At 36.0% G+C, this 19,445-nt stretch overlaps 1 protein-coding gene across 2 annotated transcripts in view; it reads right to left on the reverse strand.

Annotated features, from left to right (window-relative positions):
- Window positions 1-19,445, reverse strand: part of NSUN3 (NOP2/Sun RNA methyltransferase 3) — a 99,532-nt gene that overhangs the window by 17,134 nt on the left and 62,953 nt on the right. Inside the window, exon 6 of one of the 2 annotated variants that reach the window (XM_045540437.1) lies at window positions 14,565-15,144. The exons of the other annotated variant lie outside the window; for it this stretch is intronic. Coding sequence (XP_045396393.1) covers window positions 14,883-15,144 — 262 coding nt within the window. The 3' untranslated portion in view covers window positions 14,565-14,882. Of the gene's footprint in view, window positions 1-14,564; window positions 15,145-19,445 lie in introns of those variants that run through there. 2 annotated transcript variants of the gene reach the window in all.

Here is a 19,445-nt window from a genome sequence, read left to right on the forward strand (position 1 = left end):
AATATAAAGAGGTTAAGTAACCTGCCTAACATCACACAACTATTAATATAATAGAAAGTGGCACAGACTTTAAAGTCAGGCAGATTGACTCTGGTACATACACCCTTAATGAGTACAACTTCTACAGTATGACTGTTTTATTAAAGAGGGAAGATAATGAGGAAATAGAAGCCATGTAGAGAATGGAACAGGTGAAGGGAGATACATAGAGATAATCGCTGCACTTGATCATAGAATTAGCTACGCTTCTCAACAGACAAGGCAAAATGGGAAGTAATGTGATTTACATAGTCCAAGTAATCTGAAAACAGTCACTGAAATCTAAGAGAAATTAATAATTATAGTCCTACACAGGATTGGGAGGGGACTTTGAATGACAGTATATAACATTTTACATAGGATTTTTTAAATTTGTTGAAATTGATTCTTACTTAAACCAAGAACAAAATAGTAAAGTTTTGAAAGGGCATGTAGAAATGAATTAATATGGTATATTCATGTGCCCTTTTACTTAACTAAACACAAAGGGAATGGCTGGTTAATAGTGGTTTACAAATTACACATCACACATCATTATTGGGTCATGAAATCAATTAGGTTGGTCACAGTCTTAAGAAATTATACATATACATGTCTATATATGTGTGTGTGTGTGTGTGTGTGTGTGTGTGTGTGTGTGTGTGTGTGTGTACATCTTAAGGATAATGTCCAATAAAACTTTTTGTGTGTCTATAAACTCATTTTTGCATGTCATCTTATAAACATGATTCACATTCTTAAAAAAAGTTTGAAACCCGCTGTGTTAGCTTTGACTATTCATCTTGACTATCAGTTATCTCAGCTGGGATCTCGTCAAAAGCTCCATCAAGAATAATATGAGATTGAAGTCATCAGAAAGTGCTTGGAGTACCTTTCAAGTTGTTGATTAAAAGGAGACCCTCACACTTTAGATTACATGCAGAGAGTGTAAAGGATGTTGTTTTGTAATTAAAGATGTTTTTATTTGTACTCGAAGGGGGAGTATCTCATTTCTGCAGAAGAGGACTGCAGGAAAGTATACAGGAGGGATAAAAGCACTTCTCATGAAGCATGAAATCTATCTGATCTCTGCAAATGCATGAGTGCCCCCCTCACTCTTTCCCATGCACTACATTTAGGGTAACCACGTGGCCAGAACAGTCTTGGTTACCTAGTCGTCCTGCTGTAGTTATTAATAGCTTGCCATTCTTCTCTACCCCTGGTTGGATGATAAATTACGTGACCACCCTTTTCACAGCAAGGATGAAATGTCCCTGCCCTAGAAAGACATATTTGTAGAGAAGGACTGTGTAGCAAATATGTTCTATGTTTTCGTTCAAATTATGACTACCTTGTGCTTCCCTTTCTCCTGGCAAATCTTCTGAGACATACTTGTCAGAGGAAACTTCACGTTTTCCTATTTAGGAGTGTCAGTGAAAACCATAGCAGTGTTTCTCATACTGAAGCTCGAGGACTTGGGAGTTCTCAGATCATTCTCAGCTAACTGAGCTTCCAAAGAGAATTTGGGAAAAATTTTTAAATTTCATTGTAATGCTATTCCAAATTTTAATATAATGTAGGTACACACTGTATCATCTGGATGGTCACTATGAGATTCTAGTGCTTAAGAAGGTGTTTCTCTTATCATCAAGTTAAAATCAAGGAGTTCTGTCTTAATATTTGTGAAATAATAACTTAAAAAAACACCAAAGCTGTTCTCAACACATAAATTCTAAATTTATAGAAGTTGGAGACAAAAGAACATAAAAAACCATAAACGTGAAGATTTTCCTGTAGTTCAAATAGAGAAAATTGATGGAAGACTTGAGAAATCGTATGACGAATGATAACTGAGACATACTGAGCTTCAAAACCCTACACCTTAATAATGAGGACCATGCTCGGATTTCACATGCCAATAACGTTTTAACAGAACAGCATCATTTGAGATGTTAAATTAATGCTATTTCAATTTTATTTTCTGACTGTTAAAAATTTTGATAGTTTTGTGGATTTTAGAGTTGCATAAATCTGTACATATACAGAATTTTATACACAGTTTTGTTTGTTCATGTTTAAATAAATATTTTAATAAAACACTGGGGCCCTGGAGAATGTTCTTGCTTTTTTTTTTTTTTTTTAAAAAAAGAAATACTTATATATGCAAATTTTGAGATAAAGAAAAGTGGAAAACATTATGCTTGGAAACAACTGCCAGTCTGCTGCAAAAGAGAATCAGAAACAGAAACAACCAGGCTTCCTGGCATGTTGGCTTAACAAAGATGCCAGTTTAGCAAAATCACTATAGTTGCCAAGAACATGAACTAACATGGCCAGTTGTACTCTACAACAAGGGTCTTCCACCTGCTTCTCTCTGTCATTCCCATCACCTACTCAGACCTTACTCTTCTTATGTACCAACTCCTCTTAGACCTATTTTGGTTCTTCAATATTGCCTTTCTACTTTCTCCCTTAACTTTTGTACAAAATATTAGCGTTTTGCCTCAACCTCAGTTATGGTCAGGGAACTTTTGAAAAGAGAAGAGACTCGATTCAATAAAATAACAACCATTCTCAGATAAACAAGGACTGAGGGAATTCACCAAGACAAGACCACCCCTCCAAGAAGTACTCAAAAGAGAGTTACACACGGATCATCAAAACAAAGACCCACGAATGTAAAACCACCCAAGAACTAAAGATCAAATTCTAGCCACCACAATGGCTCAAGAGAGAAAACATAGAAAAGAAGTTCTACCCAATAAGATAAACAGAAATCTGTCCCAATTATCAGTTCTCTCACTAAATGTCAATGGCCTGAATTCCCCACTCAAGAGACATAGACTGGGCCAATGGATAAATAAACACAAACCAAGTATCTGCTGCCTTCAGGAAACTCACTTAACCGGCAAAGATGCATTTAGACTGAAAATAAAAGGATGGAACCTGATATTTCAAGCAAATGGTAGCCAAAAGAAAGCTGGTGTGGCAGTTTTAATTTCCAATAACTTAGTCTTTAAACCAACAAAAGTAATAAAAGACAAACACGGTTACTACATACTGGTAAAAGGGACAATTCAACAAGAAGACATAACCATACTTAATATATATGCACCTAATCTAGGTGCACCCAGATTCATAAAGCAAATCCTACTCGATCTAAACCAAATGATAGACAACAACACTTTAATAGTTGGAGACTTTAACACCCCACTGACAGCACAGGACAGATCCTCCAAGCAGAAAATAAGCAAAGACATAGTAGACTTAAACAGAATGCTAGAACAAATGGGCCTGACTGACATCTACAGGACATTCTACCCGAAATCCACTGAATATACATTCTTCTCATCAGCTCACGGAACATTCTCTAAGATTGACCATATCCTAGGTCATAAAGCAAGTCTTAAAAAAATTAAAAAAATAGAAATCATACCCTGTATCTTCTCAGATCACAATGGAATAAAAGTAATAATGAACCCTAACAGGAACTCTCTTTCCTACTCAAAGTCATGGAAGCTAAACAACCTTCTTCTGAATAACAATTTTGTAAAGGAAGAAATTAAGTCAGAAATCAAAACATTCTTTGAATTAAATGACAAAGGTGACACAACTTATCAAAATCTATGGGATGCAGCTAAAGCAGTCCTGAGAGGAAAATTCATTTCCATAAATGCCTATTTCAAAAAGACAGACAACTTACAAATAGACAACTTAATGAATAGACTCAAAGAGCTGGAGAAAGAAGAACAGACTGACCCCAAACCCAGCAGAAGGCGAGAAATTGTTAAGATCAAATCAGAATTAAATGAAAAAGACAACAAAAATACTATAAGGGAAATTAATAAAACAAAAAGTTGGTTCTTTGAAAAGATAAATAAAATAGACACACCACTGGCTAGACTAACCAAGAGCAGAAAAGAAAAATCTTTAATAACTTCCATCAGGAACATGAAAGGAGAAATCACAACTGAAGCCACAGAGATACATGACATTATCTATGAATATTACAAAAATCTTTATGCACACAAATTGGAAAATGAGGAGGAAATGGACAAATTTTTAGAAACACACAGCCTTCCCAAGCTCAATCAGGAAGAAATAGAATTCCTGAATAGACCAATATCAAGAACTGAAATTGAAACAGCAATAAAAAACCTTCCCGAAAAGAAAAGTCCTGCTCCAGATGGGTTCACACCTGAATTTTACCATACATACAAAGATGAACTGGTGCCCATCCTACATAAACTATTCTTCAATATTGAGAAGGATGGAATTCTCCCCAACACATTCTACCAAGCCAATATAACATTGATACCAAAACCAGGAAAGGATGCAACAAAAAAAGAAAACTACAGACCAATTTCTCTCATGAACGTAGATGCAAAAATTCTCAATAAAATCCTAGCAAATCGTATCCAAGCGCTGATTAAAAAAATAATTCATCACGACCAAGTAGGCTTCATCCCAGAGATGCAGGGGTGGTTCAACATACGAAAATCTATAAATGTAATTAACCACATAAATAGAAGCAAAAATAAAGACCATATGATCCTCTCAATAGATGCAGAAAAAGCATTTGACAAAATTCAACACCCTTTTATGATAAAAACACTTAACAACATAGGCATAAATGGGACCTACCTAAAAAGCCATATATGAGAAACCCACAGCCAACATCATACTGAATGGGGAAAAATTGAAAGCATTCCCACTCAGAACTGGAACCAGACAAGGCTGCCCACTGTCCCCATTACTTTTCAACATAGTATTGGAAGTCCTTGCGAGAGCTATCAGACAAGAGAGCAGAATCAAAGGTGTCCAAATAGGGACAGAAGAGATCAAACTCTCACTCTTCGCTGATGACATGATGTTGTATCTGGAAAACCCCAAGGACTCAACCAAGAGACTCCTGGAATTAATTAACGAATTCAGTAATGTCTCAGGTTACAAAGTCAATACACACAAATCAGAGGCATTCATATATGCCAATACCATTCAATCGGAGAACCAAATTAAGGACTCAATACCTTTCAAAATAGCAACAAAGAAAATAAAATATCTAGGAATATATTTAACTAAAGAGGTAAAGGACCTCTATAAAGAGAACTATGAAACACTAAGGAAGGAAATTGCAGAACACGTAAATAAGTGGAAATCCATACCATGCTCATGGATTGGAAGAATTAACATCGTTAAAATGTCTATACTACCCAAAGTAATCTATAGATTCAATGCAATTCCTATTAAATTACCAACATCATTTTTCACAGATTTAGAAAAAATAATTATACACTTTGTATGGAATCAGAGAAGACCCCGTATAGCAAAAGCAATCTTAAGCAATAAAAACAAAATGGGAGGTATTGATTTGCCAGACTTCAAACTATACTAAAAAGCTGTGGTTCTTAAAACTGCTTGGTATTGGCACAAGGGCAGGGACACAGACCAGTGGAACAGAACAGAAAACCCAAATATAAAACCATCCTCATATAACCATCTAATCTTTGACAAAATAGACAAAAACATACTCTGGGGACAAGAGTCCCTATTCAATAAATGGTGCTGGGAAAACTGGATAGCCACATGTAGAAGACTGAAACAGGACCCACAGATTTCACCTCTCACAAAAATCAAATCACGGTGGATAACAGATTTAAACCTTAAATGGGAAACAATTAGAATTCTAGAAGAAAATGTAGGAAAGACTCTCACAGACATTGGTCTAGGCAAAGAATTTATGAAGAAAATCCCTAAGGCAATAGCAGCAACAACAAAAATAAACGAATGGGACCTGATTAAATTAAAAAGCTTCTGCACAGCCAAAGAAACAGTCACGAAAATAAACAGACAGCCTACAGAATGGGAAAAAATTTTTGCATACTACACATCAGATAAAAGACTGATAACAAGAATCTATTTAGAACTCAGGAAAATCAGCAAGAAAAAATCAAACAATCCTATCAAAAAATGGGCAAAGGACATGAATAGAAATTTTTCAAAAGAAGACATAAGAATGGCCAAAAAACGTATCAAAAAATGCTCAACATCCCTAATCATCAGGGAAATGCAAATCAAAACCACAATGAGATACCACTTAACTCCGGTGAGAATGGCCTTTATCAAAAAATCCCAAAACAACACATGTTGGCGTGGATGCGGAGAGACAGGAACACTCATACGCTGCTGGTGGGAATGAAAACTAGTGCAACCCCTATGGAAAGCAATATGGAGATACCTTAAACAGATTCAAGTAGACCTACCATTTGATTCAGCAATCCCATTATTGGGCATATACCCAGAAGAACAAAAGTCATTCTTTAACAAAGACACCTGTACCCGAATGTTTATAGCAGCACAATTCACAATTGCAAAGATGTGGAAACAACCCAAGTGCCCATCAATCCACGAATGGATTAGTAAACTGTGGTATATGTATACCATGGAGTACTACTCAGCTATAAGAAATAACGATGATACGACATCTCTTTGGTTCTCCTGGAGAGAGCTGGAACCCATTATACTAAGTGAAGTATCCAAAGAATGGAAAAACAAGCATCACATGTACTCACCAGAAAACTGGTTTCCCTGATCATCACCTAAATGTACATCAGGGAAGGATACCAATTGGATATCAGACTGGGATGGGGGGTAGGGGGAAGGGATGGGTGTATACCTACATGATGAGTGTGTTGCACACCCTCTGGGGAATGGTCATGGTTGAAGGTGCAGACCCGGGGAGGTGGGGGGGGAGGGGATGGAGGTATGACTACATGATGAGTGCCAGGCGCACTGTCTGGAGAATGAGAATGGACGCGCTTGGGACTCTGACTCGGGGGGATGGGCAGGACATGGACAATGTATATGACCTAAACTTATGTACCCCCATGATGAGCTGAAATAAAAAAAAATAAAATATAATAAAATAAAATAACAACCATATAAATACCTAGAACAATCCTTGGAATATAGTAATAGCTCAAAATATATTCAGTTTCAGTATCTCAAGAATGAAAAAACAAACACCATGTGTCCTCTCTAATAATTTGGAACTAATTGATAGGCACACTCGGGCACAGAAAGAAGTAAAAATTTTTGGAAATCAATAGGGAGCGGAGGGCCAGGGAGAAGGGAGGGGTAAAAACCTACCGAACAGGTACAATGAACAATATTCAGGTGATGGACACACTTATAAGCCCTGACTAAAGCATTATAAAATTTATCCATGTAACAAAAACACTTGTACCCCCTTAATATTTTGAAATTAAAAAATGATTAAAAATATATATATTCACTTTCCTTAGGGATAATCTATTTTACTTTAAAGATTAGGCAACCAAAGTTTAGAAAGTTCTAGGCCTATTTAATGTCACAGATCAAGTTAAAGGCAGAAGTAGTTCCAGATCACACTAATTTTCACATTAAAAAAAAAAAAACACCCTGGGGTAACTGGTAAGTTTATAAAGAATACGATTTTTCTATAGTTTCTGCAAGTGCTCCTTTAATAATCTATTTTTTGACTGTCCTTGATGTGAAGTACAATTTCTTTTTCTATTTTAAGACATTCTCATCTGCTGTTCTGCCCCTTGTAGGGCGCAGATATTCCTTGTAGGTTTGAAGTATCCTCTAGAAGACAGTTATGGATTTATCCATTGGCATTCCAACCTTATTATTGAGCCTATTTCATTTTGAAATTTTCCCACACTGTATGCATGCTTCAGCATGCCTGTAATATAGTGGATTCTCTATTTAATTTACATCTCTCAGTCCAACGCACAAGCTTTTGAAAGTGGTTTGACTATTCCTTCAATTCACTACGGAAAAACTTAAGTATTGCAGCCTAACATATACCTATATTGTTGCCAGATAGTAATATAAGAACAAAAAGACTGTATTTTTAAATATATCTAGATCACTGCAAAAATAACATCAGGTCCCCTAGTAGAATTCTCACTAATTATAGATGGGGAAATTTAACAAGTTACTTAAAGGGCATCCCAAACAATGAGTTGGGACACTTTAACCATTGTGATAATTAGGTTTTCTCAGTAGGATTATTCAAATTTTGAAGAAGAAAGTAAAAGAGGATGTAACAGTGTGAGAGAGAGGAAAAGAGAGAGGGAGAATCAGAGGTATCCAGACTTGAAAGCAAGAGGGCCTAGTATGAAATGCTAACGGCTTGGATTTCATTTCAGGTAATGGGGAGTCGTTGAAGAATTTTAAGCAGGATAATGACATGGTAGGATTTCATTGTACAAAGAGCACTTTGGCAGCAATAGAGAGTTTAGATCGGGAGGTGTGAGGCAGCAGATAAGAAGATGAGTTGGGAAGAAGTCAATAGTTCAGGTGACCATAATTAAGGCAATGTCAATGGTACCAAAAGAAAACAATAAGAAAGATAGGACTTGGTTATTATTTAGAGGTGAGACTGAGGAAAAGGAAAGAGAAAAGTGGAACATGACTTCCAAGTTTCTAACTTATGAGCCCAAATGGATGGTAGTGCTTTCAGATAAAATGAGAAGAGGAGTTATGAGTCAGGAAAGTTAGAAGTAAGGACATTCACTCTGATGGCCACAATTTTCTCAAGGAATTAGGAGGCAGGAGCATCTTCTGAGAGAAAAGAAGAAGGTGTTTATGTAGGAGAGTTGTAGATAATAGTTAAAGTTTTGAAAACTCACTAACAGAAATGAAAAAAGAAGCTGGTCAAGGAATAGCCAAAGTTATTGAGCAGCGTAAAAATTTTAGGAGAGGGAGGTGAGCATGAATTTGTGGTGAAATCAGTCTGCCATGCTGTATGATTTTCTTTTTTTTCCAAATAATCCTCAGCCATGTAAGTATATCAGTAGAGGCATGGACTATGGGACTGATTTAGAACTGCAAATTTAAATATCAAGTGCAAGGGAATGTAAGAGCGTGAGGGAGATGAAAGCCTCGTGAAGGAAAAATTTTAAGGCATTAACCACAGAGTCCAGGATGAATAAGAGAAAAAAAACAGGAGGGGGAAAAGATAGTCTTCAGGAGGATGCAGGTTTAAAAACTACAGGTATCAAGGAAAATGCAGCCTGAGCAAGAGTGAAACCCTGTCCCTACTAAAAATAGAAAAATTAGCCGGGCATGGTGGTACGTGCCTGTAGTAGCAGCTACTCGGGAGGCTGAGGCAGGAGGATCGCTTGAGCCTGGGAGTTTGAAGTTGCTGTGAGGTAGGCTGATGCCACGCACCCTAGCTTGGGTGACAGAGAAAAACTCTGTCTCAAAAAGAAAAAATAAAAAAGGAAATTGGATTGTAGTTTAATAAAAACGAGAGAGTGATAAAGCTGGAAGAATAGGAGGTCATGAGATTAAATTTTCTCATTAGAGAAATTCTTTATCTGTGCTGTTTAATATGGTTCAGTATGGCTATTTACATTTAAATTAATTAAAATTTAAATATTATGTTCCTCAGTCACACTAGCCACATTTCAAGTGCTTAGCAGCCACACATGGCTACCACTGTCCATATTGGATAGGGCAGATCAAACATTTCCATCATGGGGAAAGGTCCATTGGAGTGTGGCTCTTGATAATGCCAGGTTCTAGGGATGCCCAGGAGCGTGAGTTGCTAAAGATAATGGAGACAAAAGCCTTTGAAGGAGAGACAATCAAGGAACCAGGAAGCTAGGATATTGGATAGGTTTTCCACAGAGATGTTGAATTCTGCCTGGAGGGTAGCAAAAACTCTTACAGAGAAGATAGGAACTAGACTAAGGTCCTCAGCTTATATAGGATGTGACCAGATAGACGAACACCTCAACTTTGTTGGGAGTTGTAATGTGCTTCCTGGCAGTGCATACTAAACCCTTCATGCCTTACCATACTGTCTCTTGCTCCTGAAATAAGCTTGACTGACTCAATATAGGCCCTGCCCCAGAGTGATGTCCTAGATTCCACTTAGACATTTCCTCATTTGAAAATCATCCCTTCTGAAATTACATCAAATTGCTTCTATCAACTCAATAATATGGGATGGAAAAAGAACCTACTGTGTTAACTCTTTATGGCTAGGTTGACTGGGTAGCTGAAAATAAGGCATCTATGTGCATAGCTACAGCTTTACATAGAAGATTTAACAGAAATTACCTGTACTAGGATATAACACAAAGCAATCTTTTATTGAAGAACACAGGTAGTTTGACTTGTATACGTTTATTGTGTTTATTAAACACATTTGTTATAAACTAGCACTTATATTGAAGTTATTATGATCAGTTAAAGAGGAATGTATATCATGTAGAAATGTGGGATAACTAGTTATGTTGGCTATTCATGGCTAAAGATACCACACAGAACAATAGCAGTGGCATCAGAGCTAATTGTCACCACCAGATCCCTCCTTCCCTTTTCTTGAAAGTTGACAGCTTTGAGCTATGAGCCCTTAGTAATCCTTTCCCTGCTAACATCAACTCATGAGCCAGCACAACTCCTCCCGTCCTCTCATTCCTTTGTCCCTCACCCCAGTGATTACTGTTAATACCCTTGTGGGGAAAGGTTTACCATTTTGGAAAGGTTATTAACAACTTGTTTGGATTACTAACTAAACAATCTTTTTCTCTATAACTTACTAATTATATGTTGATATAAACTCAGTCCCTTTTTTCCTTTTACCACTGGTAATCCCTCTTTGTCTGCAATTTTATTTCCACTTTTTCTTAAGAACTAGGAAGAAGCCGGGTGCTATGGTCCTGTTTCTTATTTTTCAATAGACTATACATTTTTAGTCTGTTGATTCTGCTAGGTTGTATCATTATTTGTGTGTAATAGGCTCTTCCATAGCAATATGCAGTGGAAAATTCCTTTTGACAAGCCATAGCAAGCTTAATTGAGTCATGACGTATACCATTAAATGGTTTCCAATGGAGCGAACAGTCCTTTCCCTAAGGCAGCATATGCTTCCACCGGGTTTCAACATGACTATATGGTCTCACATGACTAAGGAAATTACTTTTTTCATTTGTGAAAAGTTACAGAAAGGTATGGAGTTAACATTTGAATTAACAAATTAAATTTTAAAACAGTATATAAGCTCTACCAGGCTTTATTCCTCCTTAGATTTAATAAAACCTATTTTTAAAAAACTTAGCACTGAATTACAGGTCAATTTTTAAATGTTTTGTTTATTCCCTAATGAGAATCTCATATCAATTCTTTTAAAGTTTTTATTTTATTTTAAATGTCATACCCTAAACAATATTAACAGAAACTATTCCGTCAAGATATTATTTGATTCTTTCCCATTGACTTTGCAGTCTGAAGCCATTCCAAATTCTGACATTACCTTTAATGTTTTCAAGACAGATGCTGTTACAGCTTTTAGCACAAGTAGTAGAATATCTGCATACATTAGTTAACTTGTGAACCTTCCTCCGAATATTCTTCAAATGCCCACGGGATCTGTGTGATATTCTAGCTTCAATGTCAGTCTGAAGAGTAACATCAGTAATGGGCATCATCCTTATTTCCCTCCCCACTGCAGCAATAAGGTAGGGAAAGGAAGATTGTAAACCATTGATTTGAACCACATAAGAGTGTTGAAATAAATTGTGCTATCTGCTGTATTTGTCCCCAAAGCCAAATTTACCTAACACATAACACAAGTAGTCTCATTCAATTGCATCAAAGGACTTCTTGGCATCTAATAAAAACATTGGTATTGGTTCCAATTTTCTCTTTGTATTCCAGATGAGTTGCATTAGTCTATGCAGGTTATCTGATGCTTACCTCCCAGGCATAAAGCCCTCTTTGATAAGAGTCTATCAGATTTGTTATTATTTAGTCATGTAACAAATGCTCAGGTAGCTATTAATATTATTTTATATCTACCCACACTATATGAAAGGATTATCTTTCGCAATATTGCAAAAGGAGTAATACGCAATCTTGAGTATAAGGCTATATGGATATATATATATAAAATAAGATAAAGAACTGTAGGCTACTTTGATTTCAAACCACAGATAATATCTGATACTTTAAAAATTCAGGCCAGGCGCGGTGGCTCACACCTGTAATCCTAGCACTCTGGGAGGCCGAGGCGGGTGGATCGCTCAAGGTCAGGAGTTCGAGACCAGCCTGAGCAAGAGCGAGATGCTGTCTCTACTAAAAAAAAAAAAAAAAAAAAAAAAAAAGAAATTATCTGGCCAACTAAAATATATATAGAAAAAATTAGCCAGGCATGGTGGCACATGCCTGTAGTCCCAGCTACTCGGGAGGCTGAGGCAGTAGGATCGCTGAAGCCCAGGAGTTTGAGGTTGCTGTGAGCTAGGCTGACGCCACGGCACTCACTCTAGCCCGGGCAATAAAGCGAGACTCTGTCTCAAAAATAAAAATAAAAAATAAAAAATAAATAAAATAAAAAATTCAGTACAAACCATTTAAATGCATTACATTTATTCATAGTCTATTTCTGAAACTAGTAGCTATTCAGCATGCTGATGGCAGGGAGAAGTTAATGTGTTGGTAAGCAACCTAAATTTTTATAAATCTATTTTGAAAGTAACTCAAGGCCACAGAAAGTAATATCAATTACTCCTAGCTTTTCCATTGACACTGCAAATCTCCTCCAAATTTCCATTCTTCAGTTCAGCATCTTCAGGAAAAGGAAGGCACAGAACACCTCCATGGGAGATTTCTGGGTATTAAAATCACAAGAGTACTCCTTTAGAACATGTCCTGAACTATTTCAAAGGGTTTTTCCCCAGTATTGATTAATCCTTTGATGCCCTGGGAATAGGTCATTGCATAAAAGTGAAAAACTGAACAATGAAGGATAGGGGTAAAACTAGTTGTTAATCTTGAGTGTTTCTATAACCTATACTCTGTGAGGCAGCACAGTGTAGGCAAAAGTGCCTGGGCTTTGGAGTCAGTTTTAATCTTGGCTCTACCATTTACTTACCAGTGTAGCCTTGGCAAGCTACAAATAGCACTGAGCTTCAGTTTTCTCAGTCACAAAAGGGGGTTTATCATACTCACTCCTGGATTTGTTTTAAAGATCAAAAAAGATAATCAAATAGTCGATGTTAAATACATGTTAGCTGTTTCATTATAATTATTGTTAATAAAATGATATATATGATATATATAAATACATATATGCATTTTTCAGTAATCATAGGAAAGTCTAATTGAATGGCACACCAAGTATTCAGGTTAAGCTTCATTTCATTATATGGGGAAAATAATGACATTCAACAAAGTACACAAAAATTTACTCTGTAATTAACCTATACAGAAGAAATCCACTTTTTAAACCTATGGTATCTGAAGACAAAATGTCAAATTAAAAAAATTAACCAATAAGCACAAATAAACAAACTAAAAAACCATAAAAATCTTTTCCATCATCATTAACCTTCAGTATTAACTCAATATATTTGATGGGTCTAAGAGAACTAGCTTTACTCTAAACATATAGGTTAAATATAAAGAAAGAAATGGTTAATAGAATGAAGGTACAGAAAAAATATTCTTCCTATGAACTTTCCAATTATATGAACCCAGTTACACATGCTTGCAAAACAAAAATAGTTAATGAGCAAATAGTCTCTACTCTAAATGCACAGAATGTAATGAACAATTCAAAAGTATCTGGCTTCAGCAGAATTTTGTATTTCTATAAACAGAGATTTCTTTATAAAAAAAGCTAATTTCCAAATAGATATAGCCTTTTGAAATACTCTGCATAATTTTTCTTAATAGTTGGAAAAATACGTTTGGACTCTAAGTAATTTCTGGAGAAAATGCATGATCCCAAACTGAGGCTAAAACCCTAACTACATATAAAGAAGTATACAAAATATTCCTTGGATATATGTAAATAGGGAAAGTCACTTAGTAAATGGTATTGGGTTTTGGTAATAGTATAATCCACTCTCATTAGGCATCTCCCTCTTTTATATTAATATGTGACATCATACTCTCATGTAACATTTTATAACAAAGTGAAATAAAAAGCTCTTCCAGATTGCAACTGTAAGATAATCAGATTCTCTAGCGCTCATTATGACTGCAATTATGTAACAAAACTCTCCAAATATAGTGCAGTTATTGCAGTTATTAATCATTCTGGTTTTGTTTCAAGTACTTGCTTTATAGCCTGCTGGATAGACTCCATTATTCTATAAGCTGAATGTCGAAAGTCAAACATGTGCATGTGAATCTGCTGTTCTAAAGGCCTTTCAACATAATTTAGCCTTTCAATTTGTATTTGTGAATACAAAAAAGAAGTGGGGGAAATAAAGCGGGTGTCAATAGAGTCACTGACCTTTATAGTAAACAGAAGATAGTCCTTAACAGAAAACAACTTCACAAATAAGAAACCCATTTTGTTAGAACTAGAAATAGTGCTGTTTAAAAAGTTAGTCTCAGAATACCAATCAGCTCTTATAGAAAAAGGGGGGAAAAACTGACAAATCTATATATTTGATAAGGATGAAAACAGTAAGAATCACAGCAAATGTGCATTTTTAAAGGTTCAAAGCACCAACATCACGGATAGACTGTAGTTCTAAACATTTTATGCATTAAACCATGTATTCTGATTAATTTAACTATAAAATGCCAAGTAAAAGACAGAAGATTTATTATACAGAACAAACACCATCTGCACCTCCTTAAATCACTGCAACAGATATATTTCTAGGAAAAAAATACACCTGATTCTCAAGCCTAGATTCTGAGATGCTAAAGCATTAAATAAATAGGACTCCAAACAGACCCAGAGAAAGTGACTGCATAATTATTTAAATATTCATACGTAGTAAGCTCAGAAAAATAAATATAATAACACATCAGCATAATTTCCAAAATTCATGTCACCATTTTCCTGTGCTTCATGATTTTTTCAATTTGGCTACATACATTGGGCCCCAGGCTTTGCCCTTATCTGGAATCACCAAGAGCCCACATTCCTGGCCAGTGGGAGCAAATGTGAAGTCTTGGGACCAAGTCCTTGCTATTCCCTTAATGTCCACAGGCATGATGTTATTGTGAGAGTTTAAAATTTCACTGATTACATCTTGATTTTCTGCCTTGGAAAGTGTGCATGTAGAGTACACGAGTAGACCTCCAGGACGTAAGGCCTTAATTGCAGACCTGTGTGTAATCAGAAAAATGCAGGTTAGTGAGGTACATTAAAAGGAAACTAGGGGGTCTGAGCACAAGAAGATTACATACTTGAAGCTAATCTTACTCTGACTTAGAAGGTAATAACTTTGGATGTTTTCTAGCATTACACCTATCCCTCTCTAACTTATCCCTGGATGACTGAGAAAATGACAATAAGATCAATCAACATGGAAAAGACAGAGAGAGTGTGTTTTTGACTGGTTGGTTGTTTTGTCCTTTTAAAAGTAGGAAGATGGGGGTAAACTATAGAATAATGTCTTTGAATCAATGGAAGTGAAAGTAAAAAAAAAAGATATTAATTGAATGATATATAAGAAACCATTGATGCCATTCTCCCATATATTGTGAGTTGGGCAACCAGGTAAAAAGTTCTTATCTAAGCAAATTGAATAGCCTATTTGGGGAGACCTAAGGCAGCCACTGTAGGTGTTGGCTTCCAATTTAAAGACCTCTGCATTGTACCTTGAAGAAAGCCTCCAGAGTAACAGCTAGCTGATCATAAAGTAGTATCAACAAGTAAAAAGGTCTCACCCTTGAAATAAACCTCTAGTACTTTTATTGTCTCATTATTAAATAAAAATGTATAACCACATCCTTGCAATAGTGAATTGTGCTGCCATAAACATTCAGGTGCAGATGTCTTTATTATAGAATGTCTTTTGCTCTTTTGGGTAGACGCCTAATAGTGCTATTGCTGGATAGCGAATGGTATTTCTATTTTTAGCTCTTTGAGGTATCTCCAGATTCTTTTCCACAGAGGTTCCACTAATTTGCAGTCCCACCAGCAGTGTAAGAGTGTTCCCATCTCTCCACATCCTCGCCAGCATTTGTTGTTTTGGGATTTTTTGATAGAGGCCAATCTCAGTGGGGTGAGGTGATATTTCGTTGTGGTTTTGATTTGCATTTCTCTAATGATTTAGAGATGTTAAGCATTTTTTAATATGTTGATTGCAAGATAATTAAGGATGAAAACTACTTAAGCAATGTGGAAGTAAAAGAACAAAATAAACAATAATAAATAAATGACCCAGCAAGAAACAGAAAATTCAGGGAACAAAAGAGAAATAAGATCTAATAAATGCAGAAAGATCAGCAAAGATACAGCACCCATAAAACAGTAACAAAAAGCCATGAAAAAGGACTAAGAAGAGTGATCTTAGAAATTAAATATATATTTCCCAAAATAAAGAATATTTAATAGAAGTATTTGGAATTAAGGTTAAAGAAAACTCCTCCCAAAAAGTAGAACAATAATAGATTCACTGAAAATGAGACAGGGAGGATTAATCAAATAGGTCCAAAATTCAATTAACAGGAGTGCTAGAAAGATATTATAAAGAATTGGGGGAGTGAGAGTTGAATCAATGAAATAATAAAAGAATTTTCCAGAGATAAGAAAAAAAATATGAGTTCTTCAGATTGAAAGAACTTATTAAGAGGCTAGCATATTCATCATTATTTGTTGAGCATCTATTATGTGCTGAGTATTGTTCCAGGTGTTGGGTACATATCAATAAACAAAACAGACCAACAAGAAAAAAATCCCTCACCTTTATGAAGCTTACATTCTAGCTAGGGAATACAGAATATAAAAAATAAATATGTTATAGGCTGAATTGTGTCCCTCCAAAATTCATCTGTTTAAATCTTAACTCTCAGTACTTATAGACTATACTTAAAGACAGGATCTGTAAAGAGGTAATTAAGTTAAAAGCAGTTCATTAGGGTGGGCCCTAATTGAGTATGACTAGTAACCTTACAAGAAGAGGAAATTTGGCCACGGTGTTACGGAGGGAGGGCCATATGAAGAAGATACAGGGTAAAGATAGTTACCTACAAGCTACCAAGAGAGGCCTCAGAAGAAACTAATCCCAACAACATCTTTATCTCAAACTTCTAGCCTCCTGAACTGTGAGAAAATAAACTTCTGTAGTTAAGCCACCAGTCTGTGGCATCTTGTTACGCAGTCCTGGCAAACTAATACAAAGTATATACATACATATTTAATACGGAAACACATACATATACAAACATAAATACAGATATGTATACACATAATGTATACACATATATATGAATATATATGTATAAACATACATATGTGTATGTTTGCATATATTTTTTACTTAGTAAGCAATTAAGTATAGGTTCTATGAAGAAAATTAAAGCAGAAAGAAAGGATTAGGAATGCTTGGATGGCTGGGAGATTGCAATTTTAAATCAGACAGTTAGAATGGGATGCCATTTCAGAAAGTGACATTTGGACAAAGACCTGAGGAGGTAAGGGAGTGACCCAAGCAGATATCCCAGGGAAGAGCATTCCACACCACAGGAATGGCCAGTGAAAAGACCCTGAGGCATGTTCAAGGAAAGTTGAGGCCAGTGTGCTGGAGCAAGGTGAGTGGGGATGGTAGTTTGTGATGAGATCAGAAAGTTAAGAGGAAGAGGAGGTAGAGGGTCTTGTTGAAAACTGTAAAAACTTCAACCCTCTGATGAATGAAAAACACCCATATTTAGATACATAACTATTAAATTTTAGGACTTCAAGAATAAAGAGCAGATGCTCAATGCCTCCAGAGAGAAAAATGGGTCACCTATTAAAAGTCCAGGAATCAGGCTGGTATCAGTAGAATAGCACATTCCAAATCCTGGGAAAAAGCCATTTAAAGTGAATCTTATTTGCAGCCAACCCATCAGATAAATATGTAGGAGGAATACAGAAACTTACAGATATCTGATGACTCAGAAATTTTAACTCTAGCAAAATGAGGAGGTAAATCAAGAAAGATGAAAAATGTGACCCAGAAAAGAGTGAATGTAACACAGGAAAGCAGTGAAGGGAGTGCCTTTCAGAGGCACTCTGATCATGACATTGAACTAATAGAAAAGGAAATTTAATTCTAACATATCCCTCCATTCTGCAGTAGACAATACTTACAGAAGTAAACAATATACACCACTTATTGGTCTTTAATGTTCAAAATCACTCCATAGGATGATCTTAGTAATGTTTCAGAGTAGATTATAAAATCTCAGGATACTATCAACCTTGACAATGTAAAAGTACAAGTACAGTTGTACGCCAGTGGAAAGTAGAAGGGAGGGAGACATGGCAGGCAGGGTAGACAAGTAAATATTCTTATTGTATGAAAGGAGAAACCAAGAGATAGTTCCTAATTATTTTTAAAAAGAGAATAAAGAGAAATAAAGAGAAAAAGAGAATAAAGGTTGAAGTGAGTATAAGAGAAACTTTCCACCACTGGCAGAACAAGAAATGTAGATCTGAGTGTACACAAGTTCCAGAGTTGACTCAGGGAGAAACTGAGAACAGTGTGAAATTACAGGGTGCAGGGTAGTGTGACACGGGAGAAGGGTGGTGGAAGTGAGATTAATCCTAACCACAGGTCAGTAGTCAATGTGTAAAGTTGATACATTTTTTAAAAAAGGATAAACATATTATTTAGAGATTTGAGGGTGACCTGAGAACAAATGAGGAACAGAAATAATGAGAAGTCATTGCCTCTGAGGAGTAAGAGAGGGAGGAATGGCAAGGGAAAGTTCCTTTTCACTAGAAGCTCATTTATATTTTTAATTTTTTACCCATGAGTTTTATTTATATAACAATACAAATTAAAGGGCAGATTTGACAGGAGAATATCAGAACTTTTCCCATGGAGGTCAGTTACAAACATTTTTTAAAAAATTTTGACTGTTAAGGGATAATCTCTCCAGGAAATTTATTCCCTGAGGTCCCAGATAACTAAAATTTTATGGTATCCAGAATTTCAATACTTCCCATGTATTCATTTATTGAATAAAAAATATTTTGGGGGTGTCTGCCACTTAGGGTCTACTTACCCATAAGTGTTTGTTGTTTAGTCTCTAAAAAACCTTGTATATGTATCTTCTCCTCACCTTTCACTGTCCTCTAAATATCCCCCACAAAAATAGAAAAGGCTCATATCTAGACATCATAGATGTGAAATGTTAAGGGATAACACCCCATGGTAGGAAGAATAATGATCACTCAAAGATGCCCACATCCTAATCCCGGGAACCTAGACATATGCCATTTTACATGACAAAGGGATGTTTGCAAATGTGACTAAATCAAGGCTCCTGTGGTGGGAGATTATCCTGGATTATCCAAGTGGCCCAATGTAATGACAAAGGTTCTTACACATGAAAGAGGGAGGCAGGGGAGTTAGAGAAGGAGATGTGATGGTGGAAGTTAAGGTTGGAGTGACAGGACTACTGGCCAAAGCCAA

This window comes from Lemur catta, chromosome 1 (assembly GCF_020740605.2).
Source record: "Lemur catta isolate mLemCat1 chromosome 1, mLemCat1.pri, whole genome shotgun sequence".
Taxonomy (NCBI): domain Eukaryota; kingdom Metazoa; phylum Chordata; class Mammalia; order Primates; family Lemuridae; genus Lemur; species Lemur catta.